Raw genomic sequence first — 13,249 nt, 5'->3', positions numbered from 1 at the left:
TATGAGAAGCTGAGAAAACAAACAACAAACTCAAAACCCTAAAAACCAGGATACGTAAGGGTAGATGTTTGTTGGGTGTGGATTTAAAATGGACTTTTTTTGCCCCAAGCAACAAAGAGGCACCCTAGAAAATAGACAAGAGACAAGAAGAAGAGAAGCTTTAACAGATAGTTGGTCCAAGGAAGAGACTCTTCAGATGGAAGGTCACATCAGCTAGAAACATTAATATGACTGGATGGGCTCAAACCACTGACTTTTCAGTCAACATCCGACAGCACTAACCTAGTGTTTCAGAGACACTGCTTGTTAAACAGTGAAAGCTGTTGCTCAATTGTGTCATCCATAATTGTCAAATATTGCCATTTAGTAGCACAAGGAAGTATTCTCTGTTGCCAAGCTAGAGTACCCATAACTCTTCTGTTTTGTTGAACATTCTTCCCCACCACAAACCCTCTTTAGAAGACTGGGGGCACCTAAAGCATTGAGGCCGAGAGTCCCGTCCTTGTGCATGTTTGGGCATTGACCCAGGGCCAAGTCAGTGGGAGACTCCTCCACGCCTACGCCAGGTCCCCAGGTGACAACTGAAGTCTCTGGATCTGAAGTCATCCACTTTCCCATTCCTAGCTCACCTCACCCATCGTGAAGACTGGTTAGTATTGCCAGAGACCTGAGTGGGCAGATGCCCACACCAAAGACAGAACCTGCTGTGTGCCCACCTTGCTGATCCCTCCATCCTTCTAGACAAAGGCTTCATAAGCCAGGGACCTTGGGTTTGCTCACAAGGCAGCCCCTCACCTAGTAGGCATTAGTTCATTATGTATATGTAGTCCTCAGGTTGTATTCCTTAAATATATATAATTTAAGGATATGTATTATATATATATATAAATATATATGTAATTCCTTAAATATATAATTTTAATACAATTTTTTTCTTTTTGAGACGGAGTCTCACTCTGTCTCCCAGGCTGGAGTGCAGTGGCACCATCTTGGCTCACTGCAAGATCCACCTCCCAGGTTCACGCCATTCTCCTGCCTCAGCCTCCCAAGTACCTGGGACTACAGGCGCCCGCCACCATGCCAGGTTAATTTTTTTTTTGTATTTTTAGTAGAGATGGGGTTTCACCATGTTAGCCAGGATGGTCTCAATCTTCTGACCTCATGATCCACCCACCTCGGCCTCCCAAACTGCTAGGATTACAGGCATGGACCACCGCGCCTGGCCAAAACAAAGTTTTTAAGAGATTCTTTTAATAAACATTTACAATAACATCAAGAAATATAAACGACATAGCAAATATGTGAAAGCCAGCCAGACTCTCAATGGCATCCAGAAATATAAACTACATAGAAAAGACATGAAAGCCAGCCAGGCTTGGCTTCAAATCCCAGCACTTTGGAAGGCTGTGGCAGGAGGGTTGCTTGATCTCAAAAGCTTGAAACTAGCCTAGGCAACATAGTGAGCCCTCATCTCTACTGAAAATCGAAAAATTATCTGTGTTTGGTGGTGTGAGCCTGTAGTCCCAGGAATCAGTGGATGAGGCCCTAGGATGTCATAGGCCTGAGAATTCCATGCTGCAGTGAGCTGTGATTGTGCCACTGTACTCCAGCCTGGGTGAAAGAGTCAGATCCTGTGCAGAAACAAAAGAAGAAAAAAAGAGATGTGAAAGCCTATATATTGAAGACTACCAAGTACTGCTTAGAGCAGTTAAAGACCTTTGGAATAGAAAATGTTCCTTCTTGCATTTCAAGATTGCTTTTGTTTTGGGGGGACACACTATTTTTTAGGAATATGAAGTTCTTCTTAGGCATTCCTGTAAAAAAGGCCACTTTTTGATAGGATTGTATTGAATCTGTGGGTTGCTTTGAGTTGTATTTTTATCTTAACCGTGTTACAACTTCCAACCCATGGACACAAGATGTCTGTCCATTGATTTAGGTCTTCCTGAATCTCCTCAAGCAATGTTCTGTAGTTGTCTGTGTACAAGTACTGCACCCTCTTGAACAAATTTATTCCCAGGCATATTATTCTTACAAGTGCTATTATAAATGAAATCATTGTGTCAATTTTCTTCTCAGATTGTTCATTGCTAACACAACTGATTGTTTGCTGAAAGTTTGCTGAATTCGCTTATTAACTCTAGTAGTGTGTGTATGTGAGTGTGTGTGTATGTGTGTGTCTGGCCTCTGTGTGCATGTATGTGTGTTTGCATCTGTAGGTATTATTTGGGATTTTCTATGCATAGGATCACACCATCTGCAAATTGAAATCATTTTGTTTTCTGTTCAAAAATACTTTTTCTCATGTTTATTTTTAAAAGATAATTTGGCCAGGTGTAGAATTGTAGGTGACAGTTTTTCTTTTTTTAAGTTCTTTATTGCTAAGTCCTTGTTTGTATGAGAAATCTTATGCCATCCTTATATTTAGTGCTCTGTATGTAACATGTTCTTTCCCTTTTTATTCCTTTTAGGATTTCCTTTTTATCACTGGTTTTGATGGATTTGATTAAGGCGTTCCTTGGTGAAGTTTTCTTCATGTTTCTTGTTCTTAGAATAATCATATTTCTGTAATATTTGAAGTTTATGGTTTCCATGGAGCTTCTAAATCTTTCATCCAGTATGTTTTAAATATCTTTGTCTCTCTTCTCCACTACACGCCCTTCAGGGATTCCATTTAGCCCTATACTGGGGGGTTTAAAGTTTCGATGCCGATGGTCTTTCTATGTTTTCAAGTCATTTGTTACTGTGTGTTTCATTTATGTTAGTTTCAACTTCTATTCCTTCTAGTTCAATAATCTTCTCTTCTGCAATGTTTAATCCACTGCCTTCTTCCATTTCAGACTGTAAATCATACTTTTCATTTACAGAATTTGATATTTAAAAAATCTTCAACCTCCCCATTTAATTAAAATACAATTATACTAACTGCTCTAATGTCCTTTTCTTCTATTTCCAACATGTCTGTCAATTTCAACTAGATTATTAGATTCTTCATTATGTGTCATGTTTTCCTGCTTCTTTGGCTGCTTGATATTCTTTTATTTTTATTTATTTTTTTTTCGGGGGGATAGAGTTTTGCTCCCATTGCCCAGGCTGGAGTGCAATGGTGTGATCTCAGCTCACTGCAACCTCCACCTCCCAGGTACACAAGCGATTCTCCTGTCTCAGCCTCCCAAGTAGCTCAGATTACAGGCATGCACCATCATGCCTGGCTAATTTTTTTGTATTTAGTAGAGATGGGGTTTCACCATGTTAGTCAGGCAGGTTGTGAACTCCTGACCTCAGGTGATCCATCTGGCTGCTTGACATTCTAAGATTTGATGCTGGAACTTTGGTGTCAATGCTCAAAATACCCAAAGACACCACTCAACCTCAGTGTCTATGCACACCCAAGCTTTTGCAGCAGGACAGGTAGAGCAGAGATGAGTGTGCTACAACATGCTGGTAGAGGGTACCCCCAATTGTGCTTGGGGATTTCCTATTCCTCAAGGAAAAATGTGTCTTCCTTAATTTTTCCCATAAGAACCACCCTACTTCATGCCCTGTCTCTCTGTCCAAACACCAGGACAGTCCTCTCACCAGTCTCAACCACCCAATGGATTGACAAAGGTGCAAATATGATTCAGTGGAGAAGGCATTCTCTTGTCAACAAATTGTGTAGAAACAACTTTTTTTTACACAATGTTTTTTTTATCCCCAAAGGAAAAAAATTCACCTGAACCTCAATACTAACTCAAAAACTAACTCAAAATGGATTATGCAACTAAATATAAACTATAAAACTAGAAAAAGTATAGCAGAAAATATAAGACAAAATCTTCATGACACAGAGTTAGGCAAAATGTCCTTTATTATCAATAAACACAAACCATTAAAGAAAACACTGATAAATTTGACTTTATAAAAATTAAAAGTTTTTGTTCAACAGTATTAAGAGAACAAATATAAGCTGCAGCTTGGGAGAAAAACAGTGGAAATCACCAATATGACAAAGGGCATGTGTGATAGTTACTTGTACTTGTCACTGTGACCGAGCACCAGGGTGCCAGGACATTTGGCCAAACATGATTCTGGTTGTGTTCCAGAGAGTCTTTCAGATACGATTAACATTGGGATGGGCAGACTAAGTGAAGCAGATTGCCCTCCTTAATAGGGGTGGGCCTCATGCAATCAATCAAGGGCCAGGAGAGAATTAAGAGGCCTAATGGGAACAAATGCTTTCCTGGGTATCCAGCTTTCCTTCCATCTTGGGAATTTCAGCCTCCATAGTCTCAGAAGCAAATTCATGTATATATAGACACACACATATACATTTCATAGGCATGTGGCTAAGATTGTATTTTTACAAGTTCAGCCATGAGATGACTGGTGAAGCCAGCCAATGAATAAGGGTGTGTTCTATTATACGATTCAGTCTTCTTTTGTAAACGACTGAAGTTCTGCATTTGAAGTAGGAGGATAGGAGGGAGCGAGTCCACCTAGGATGATAACAGCTGAATTTCTCAACATACACTTCAGAGCCGTAGGGGTCAACTTAGAGACTCAAAAATCTCACCCATAATCCTGCCGCTAAACACCAGGGCTAGGGAACACTGTGGCCCTCAGGTGATTTTCTTTAGCCAGGTCTGGGAGCCACACGACGGCAGAGGGAGCAGGAAACACTATGCAAATAGAGGCCAGGACAGCAGGGAGGGCCTGTTCATGATAGAACCCAGGTAAAACTATCCTCACAAAGCGAGTGTGGAGAAACATAGATCATGCCTGAGACCTGGTGGATTAGAGCACTGGCTACTGGGGAATTGAAAGGAAGGGGCTTCACCGTGCAGAGGACCAGAGGTGCCAATCTTGGAAATGCAGAATTGCTGGGAGATGGGGAGGCACGGACCATGGAAGTATCCTCTGGAGACTCATGGTGAAGAGAGCAAATGAATGAAGTAACTGGCAGAAATTAGAGGTCCTGGTAGAACAAAATAGAATCCCACAATGAGAACATACACCATGTATGTCCCCCAAGGAAGACAGTATCTCCTAAAAACTCCAGAAAAATCATTTTGGGCAAGCACCTTATATCTAGTAATGCGATCCATGTATCAAGACCGTGAGAAAAGATTATTAAACATGCTAAACTCAGCGAGACCTGATTCCCTCATGAGGACTCTGTTAAGGATGAGTACCACTCAGCAAGTGATGACTGTGATGTTCACTTTTGAATAGCTCATGAACATTAATATATTTCATTGTGGATCTAAACCAAAAACCAAGGTAGGGGCAAGATGATAATCACAGAATGTCAACGGTATATGTTTAGGTTCAAACACTATTATGAGAAGTGGCAGGTAAAGGAGGTAGGAAAAAGAAAACACATCATGTAATTGACTGTTGTATGGAAATATTTGATGCTGAAAGTTATAATTTAAAACTATAAACCAAATATTAGAAGTGTGTCTAGTTCAAAGGGAGGAAAACCATCAAAAACATTTTTAGTGCAATATTTAACATGAGCTATACAACCCTTCCTAAATGCCAAAGGCACACACAGACACACACACACACACACACACACACACACACACACACACACACTCACGAAGAATACAAATGACTAGAACCAAGAAATGTAAATACATTCTGCTATGTATGGTAAACATAGCCTACAATGTGGAAGAGATTAGAAAATAAACATGGAAATGAAATGTTTTTATTAATTCACATCAGTACTCACCAAAACCAATCAGCATAATCCAATATTATAACACTGAATGTAAAAAACAATCCAAAAGTCCAGAGTGATAGGCAAAAGGTTTTAATTGTATAGATTAAAATTAACTTCGGACAAAAATTAAAACTCAGGCAGAGAATGTTTTCTTCTTTTTGCAACAGCAGACACTAGTAAAAACAAAGGCACAGTAAAACTTGAGACCCAAAATTTCCAGTGTAGAGATATGAATATCATAATAGACACAGGCAGGGATGATTAATAAATGATAAAATGTTTAGAGGATGATCATTAGAATACAGGATATTTATACTCTTGAAAACCGCTTTCCCAAGTACTTCATAAGTAAGGTGTCTCTAAAAGGGACAGATCTCCTAGACCCCTCCTTAACCAAGTAACCAGTCCTGATATCATAATGGTGATGGACAAACTAGACCTTCTCTGCCCGCAGATGGGCTGAGGTTGGAAACTCACAGCATTGTCTCTGCAGTGTTCCCGGCAAAACGTTTAGGCTGAATTTAATCATGAAGACATTTTCAGACAACTTCAGAATGTAGATCATTGAGCCAGACAGCTGACCTGTCCTCTATAAACAAGTCCATGTCACCACCATCCATGACAACAAAAAGATGAGGAAATATTTGGGGTTCAAAAAACTAAAGAAATGCGGCTACATTATCTTTTTGCTTTTTTTGAACCCAAAATATCTCTTCTCCTTTTTGTTGTGTGATTTGTGGTGATATGGACTATGTGAAGGAGACAGGTCAGTTGTCCTGCTCAGTGTTCTACATTCTGCAGTTGTCTGGTGATTACCTCCTATGAAACTCAGGCTAAGCGTTTTCTGCAAGAACATAGCATTGTTCATATTCTGCACAGGCAGAGTCCTGGGTGACATGCTGTCTCCTGCCAGCGGACCTCCTGACTCCTGTTCTCTGCAAGATGGAATTGAGAGGAGCAAGGCAAAGGCCTCCCAATGCTGTTTGTCCATCTAGCTGTGGTCTTCCTAAGTACTGACACCAATTGGAGGCTGAAGGACTGTGGCTTCTCTAACCAAAGGAGCCTAGCGGGTTAACAATTGTCAAGAGCAGTTGGTGGTTCTGAAATACAATCCTCAGCCAAGGATCCCTCCTGTGTTACAGATGGATCAGCTAAAACAAGCCAACACTGAAGACACAAAGAATGAGGTTAGGTTCATTGAAACCAGGGTAACACCTTTGGATGAGCTAAACACAAAGATGACACTGACTTTGAGCAGGTATAGAAGCTCAGAGACATGCCTGCAAAATGAAATCCCTGAGGAATTTTGTAGCTACCCAGAGATACGTGGTTCAAATTAAAATGTCGGACTGATCACTCCCGGCATGCGCTGCACAGTTATGTGAATGTGTCACACCTAACGTGGGTCCATTGTCTTCAGACTGAGCACAGGTTGCCACTGGCATGGTCTGAGAATAGGCATAGAGCCATGCCCACTGACCCATCCTATGTCTGGGCTTCCAAATGGAACTATACTTTCATTCAAATCTTCATGTGCCTATAGGTCCTGCCTGCAGGAATGACATCTCTCGGCTGAGTAAGGGCTGCTTACTGTGGGAATATGACTCCCATCTGGAAGACCAGGTGGAGTCTTGTCACTGTTAAAGTAAAAAACCTATTGTCCATGTCAAGGGCGAAGCTGATGTGCTGTTCCTCAAATGAGTAAAACACACTGCTGTAGTGCTGGAATGAGTCAGGTAGTTCAAAGTACATTGATGGAGTCGAATAACATCTACCCAGTGAGTCCTGCAAGACTTCAGGCTCTTCCACTTCCATAAGCACGCCATTGAGCCTGGAAAACGAGACAAAACTAAAGAAGCAGCCAGGGAAAATCAGACACCACAGAGCCCCACCAGATTTCAGAAGTGACATAAGGAAGTGGTTAGAAAAGAAAAAGGATAGATCCATTAATGAGGTAAAAAAAAAAATTATTGCGTTTATGTTGGGATAGAACAGGGCCAGGTAGAAAACAATGAAAGAGAAAGACAGAGAGAGAGAGAGACAGAGACAGAGACAGACAGAAAGTGAGCTAGTGAATTGGCCAGGTGACATACTGGTAAGGGAGTAAAAGGACACTCTGAGTTAGTGCCCTCATGACACACAGCAAACTGTGATCATGAAAAGAGTGAGCTCAATAGTTTTCCATAAAATATGCTCAAAATTCCATACAGTGGCCATGAGAGTACAGCTTTTGAAGTATGGTCAACCTATGGTACGTTAGTAAATGATAAGGGGAGGAAGAAATGGAAACCTAAACATCTACTGCAATGAAAACCAACAGCAATGACAGTAGGAGTAATTCAGCCTTCGTTGAAAACATGACATCAAACACACTCTGGTTTCCCTGAATCTGTTGCCTCCAGGTGTTAACACAGAATTAAGCATCCACAATTGCTGAAAGTTACCTGGGGCATGGTGGGTTTTGATCTTCTTCCCCTTCTTTTCTTCCCCTTCTTCTTTTCTTCTTTGATCTTCTTCCCCTTCTTTTCTTCCCCTTCTCCTTCTTTTCAATTTCTGCAATAAATTCAGACATGGACAGACACATTAAGCTGATTCCCCTACACACATAACAATCCACTGTCTAATCCTCACACAGGGACCTCAGGCTCCTCAGCATAAGAATAGGACACTGAGAGAGATATATTTCAGGAGGCCTGAAGGCTGGTCATGATAGAAATTCCTCGGTTTTTCTCCCAGAAACTGTGGGTAAAATGTCCTTATTCTAGTAGATCGTTATCCCAATATCATTTGTCCCAAGTTTGTGCAAACAGTTATGCCATATTTTTCTAATCAATTTAAAGCAAATACCCTCAAATGATTTCTAGGAGAAAAACTGCAATATTTAGCCCTGTCTCATCAAATACTCAGATTGTTCATGGTTCTGAGGACTTCAGACACTGAAATTAGAGTGAAAAAGGAAATCTACAAACCCTTGAGTCAAAATCATAGTTCTCTGAATTGGTCACATCTGCCCAGGTCCAATGTCATGAGAGTAGAATCAGAGTGCCACAGGCATGGCCTGAGACTAGGAAGAGAGCCATGCTTACTGACCCATCCCATGTCTGGGCTTCCAGTTAGAACTAGAGTTTCATTCAACCTACACGTGCCTATAGGTCCTCACTGCAGCAATGACATCTCTCAGCTCAGTAATGGCCACTTGGAGCAGGAATATGATCTTTATATGGAAGACTCAGTGGATCCTTATCACCTTCATAGAAAGGTACTCACCTCCCACGTCAAGAGAAAAGCCAACATGTTTTTCCTCCAATGCATAAAAGGAACTTCCATAGGGCTGGCAGGAGTCAGGCTGTTCAACACAACTGGAAGGAGTTGAATAACATCTATCCAGTGAGTCCTGCAAGACTTCAGGCTCTACTACCTCCAGCAGCTCCCTGCTGAGCCTGGAAAAGGAGGAAAAAGTAAAGAATAAGCCAGGGGAAATCAGACACAACAGAGCCCCAACTAGGTTTCATGGGTAGCATAAGGAAGTGGTTAAAAAAGTAAAAGGATAGATCCATTAATGAGGTAACAAATTATTGCCTTCATGTTGGGACAGAACAGGGCCAAATGGAAAAGAATGAAAGAGAAAGACAGATAGACACACACACACACACACACACACACACACACACACACACACACACAGAGAGAGAGAGAGAGAGAACGAGCTCAGTGAATTGTCCAGGTGACACACTGATGAGGGAGTAACAGGACACTCTGAGTTAGTGCCCTCAGGACACACAGCATACAGTGATCATGAAAAGACTGTGCTCAATAATTTTCCATAAAATGTGCTCAAGTTTCCATGCAGTCGCCATGAGAATACAGTTTTTGAAGTCTGGTCCACCTACAGTAGGTTAGTAAGTGATAAGGGGAGGAAGAAATGGAAACCTAAATATCTATTGCAATGAAAACCAACAGCACTGTTAGTAGGAATAATTCAGGCTTGGTTGAAAAGATGTAATCGATAATGTCAGCCCGCTCTGTTTTCCCTGAACCAGGAGTCTCCAGATGTCAACACAGAAGTAGCTGTTCATAACTGCTCAGTTACCTGGGGCATGATGGGCCTTGGTCTTCTTCCTCTTCTTGGTCCTTTTTAATTCCTGCAATACATTCAGACAGGGACAGACAAAATAAGCCAATTCACCTACACCCATAACAGTCCACTGTCTAATCCCCACACAGGGATCTCAGGCTCCTCAGCATGAGAACAGGACAATGTGAGAGATATACTTCAGGAGGCCTGAAAGCTGGTCATGATATTCTTTGGTTTGCATCTCAGAACCAAGGGTGAAATATCCCTATTCTGGTAGATCGTTATCCCAAAATCATTTATCCCAAGTTTGTGCAAACAGTTATGCCTTATTGTTCCCATCAGTTCAAAGAAACTGCCCCAGATGATTTCTAGGAGGAAAACTGCAGTATTCAGCCCTGTCTCATCAAATGCCCAGCTCGTTCATGGATGCAAGAATTTTAGACACTGAAATTAGAATGAAGGAGGAAATCTACAAACCCTTGAGTCCAAATCATAGTTCTGTGAATTTTTTACATCTGCCTGGGTCCAATGTGCTGAGAGCGGGCTCAGGTTGCCACAGGCATGGCTGGAGGCTAGGAATAAAGCCTTGCTCACTGACCCATTTCATGTCTAGGCTTCCAGCTGAGACTACGGTTTCATTACAACCTATATGCGCCCATAGGTCCTGCCTGCGGCAATGACATCTCTCGGGTCAGTAAGGGCCACTTGGAACAGGAATATCACCCCTATCTGGAAGACCAGGTGGAGCCTTATCACCTTCATAGTAAGGTACTCACTGTCCACGTCAAGAGCCAAGCCAAGGTACTGTTCCTCCAATGAGAAAACAGCACTGCTGTAGGGCTGGCCTAAGTCAGGCAGTTCAAGATAACCTGAAGGAGTCGAATAACATCTATCCAGTGAGTCCTGCAAGACTTCAGGCCCTTTCTCATCCAGCAGCTCCCTGCTGAGCCTGGAAAAGTAGGAAAAAGTAAAGAATAAGCCAGGGGGAATCAGAAACCACACAGCCCCAGCTAGATTTCATGGCTAACATAAGGAACTGTTTAAAAAGAAAAAGGACAGATCCATTAATGAGGTAATGAATTATTGCCTTTATGTTGGGATAGACCAGGGCCAGGTAGAAAAGAATGAAAGAGAAAGACAGGGAGAGGGAGAGAGAGAGAGAGAGAGGAGAAAGTGAGCTCAGCCAATTGGCCGGGTGACACACTGATGAAGGGGTCAAAGGACACTCTGAGTTAGTGCCCTCGGGACACACAGTGAACAGTGATCATGAAAAGAGTGGGCTCAATAATTTTCCATAAACTTGCTCAAGATTCCATGCAGTTGCCATACAGCCTTTGAGGTATGGTCAACCTATAGTAAGTTAGTAAATGATAAGGGGAGGAAGACATGGAAACCTAAACATCTACTGCAATGAAAACCAACAGCGATGTCAGTAGGAGTAATTCAACCTTCGTTGAAAACATGAAATTGAACACACTCTTGTTTTCCCTGGACCTGGCATCTCCAGGTGTCAACACAGAATTAAGCATCCATAATTGCTCAAAGTTACCTGGGGCATGATGGGTCTTGCTCTTCTTCCACTTCTTGGTACTTTTCAATTTCTGCAATAAGTTCAGACATGGACAGACATATTAAGCTGGTTCTCCTACACACATAACAATCCACTGTCTAATCCTCACACAGGGACTTCAGGCTCCTCAGCATGAGAATAGGACACTGTGAGAGATATTCTTCAGGAGGCCTGAAGGCTGATCATGATAGAGATTCCTTGGTTTTTGTCCCAGAAACTGTGGGTAAAATTCCCTATTCTGGTAGATCGTTATCCCAATATCATTTGCCCCAAGTTTGTGCAAATGGTTATGCCATATTTTAACAATCGATTTAAAGCAAATGCCCCCAAATGGTTGCTAGGAGAAAAACTGCACTATTCAGCCCTGTCTCATCAAATACTCAGACTGTTCACGGTAGCGAGGATTTTAGACGCTGAAATTAGAGTGAAGGATGAAATCTACAAGATCTACAAAATTGAGACAAAATCAGAGTTGTGTGAATTTGTCACATCTGCCCAGATCCAACATCTTGAGAGTAGGATTAAGGTGCCACAGGCATGGCCTGAGACTAGGAAGAGAGCCTTGCTCACTGACCCATCCCTTGTCTGGGCTTCCAAGTGGAACTAGAGTTTCATTCAACCTACATGTACCTATAGGTCCTCCCTGTGGCAATGACATCTCTCAGCTCAGTAAGGGCCACTTGCAGTAGGAATATGACCCTAACCAGAAGACTCAGTGGATCCTTATCACCTTCATAGAAAGGTACTCACCATCCATGTCAACAGCCAAGCCAACACGCTGTTGCTCCAATACATAAAAGGCACTTCTGTAGGGCTGGCATGAGTCAGTCAGTCCAAGATAACCTGAAGGAGTTGAATAACATCTATCCAGTGAGTCCCGCAAGACTTCAGGCTCTTTCTCATCCAGCAGCTCCCTGCTGAGCCTGGAAAAGTGGGAAAAAGTAAAGAATAAGCCAGGGGGAATCAGAAACCACACAGCCCCAGCTAGATTTCATGGCTAACATAAGGAAGAGTTTGAAAAGAAAAAGGACAGATCCATTAATGAGGTAACAAATTATTGCCTTTATGTTGGGATAGAACAGGGCCAGGTAGAAAACAATGAAAGAGAAAGACAGAGAGAGAGAGACAGAGACAGAGACAGAGAAAGAGAGAAAGTGAGCTAGTGAATTGGCCAGGTGACATACTGGTAAGGGAGTAAAAGGACACTCTGAGTTAGTGCCCTCATGACACACAGCAAACTGTGATCATGAAAAGAGTGAGCTCAATAGTTTTCCATAAAATATGCTCAAAATTCCATACAGTGGCCATGAGAGTACAGCTTTTGAAGTATGGTCAACCTATGGTACGTTAGTAAATGATAAGGGGAGGAAGAAATGGAAACCTAAACATCTACTGCAATGAAAACCAACAGCAATGACAGTAGGAGTAATTCAGCCTTCGTTGAAAACATGACATCAAACACACTCTGGTTTCCCTGAATCTGTTGCCTCCAGGTGTTAACACAGAATTAAGCATCCACAATTGCTGAAAGTTACCTGGGGCATGGTGGGTTTTGATCTTCTTCCCCTTCTTTTCTTCCCCTTCTTCTTTTCTTCTTTGATCTTCTTCCCCTTCTTTTCTTCCCCTTCTCCTTCTTTTCAATTTCTGCAATAAATTCAGACATGGACAGACACATTAAGCTGATTCCCCTACACACATAACAATCCACTGTCTAATCCTCACACAGGGACCTCAGGCTCCTCAGCATAAGAATAGGACACTGAGAGAGATATATTTCAGGAGGCCTGAAGGCTGGTCATGATAGAAATTCCTCGGTTTTTCTCCCAGAAACTGTGGGTAAAATGTCCTTATTCTAGTAGATCGTTATCCCAATATCATTTGTCCCAAGTTT

The 13,249-nt window shown here is 41.9% G+C and overlaps 1 protein-coding gene across 4 annotated transcripts in view; it reads right to left on the bottom strand.

Annotated features, from left to right (window-relative positions):
* Positions 1-5,787: 5,787 nt before the first annotated feature.
* The window catches only part of LOC129525599 (neuroblastoma breakpoint family member 10), a 45,152-nt gene continuing 37,690 nt past the window's right edge, over positions 5,788-13,249 (bottom strand). For all 4 annotated transcript variants that reach the window (XM_063696282.1, XM_063696255.1, XM_063696266.1 and 1 more), the window contains 8 exons: positions 12,894-13,002; positions 12,109-12,281; positions 11,338-11,389; positions 10,565-10,737; positions 9,804-9,855; positions 8,981-9,153; positions 8,158-8,266; positions 5,788-7,544 (listed from right to left, as the gene is read on the bottom strand). In XM_063696282.1, coding sequence (XP_063552352.1) covers positions 7,301-7,544; positions 8,158-8,266; positions 8,981-9,153; positions 9,804-9,855; positions 10,565-10,737; positions 11,338-11,389; positions 12,109-12,281; positions 12,894-13,002 — 1,085 coding nt within the window. In that variant the 3' untranslated portion in view covers positions 5,788-7,300. The remainder of the gene's footprint in view (positions 7,545-8,157; positions 8,267-8,980; positions 9,154-9,803; positions 9,856-10,564; positions 10,738-11,337; positions 11,390-12,108; positions 12,282-12,893; positions 13,003-13,249) is intronic.

This window comes from Gorilla gorilla, chromosome 1, assembly GCF_029281585.2.
Source record: "Gorilla gorilla gorilla isolate KB3781 chromosome 1, NHGRI_mGorGor1-v2.1_pri, whole genome shotgun sequence".
Classification (NCBI taxonomy): Eukaryota; Metazoa; Chordata; class Mammalia; order Primates; family Hominidae; genus Gorilla; species Gorilla gorilla.
Note: the sequence above shows the minus strand (reverse complement) of the source record. Positions and strands in the feature narration are given on the sequence as shown.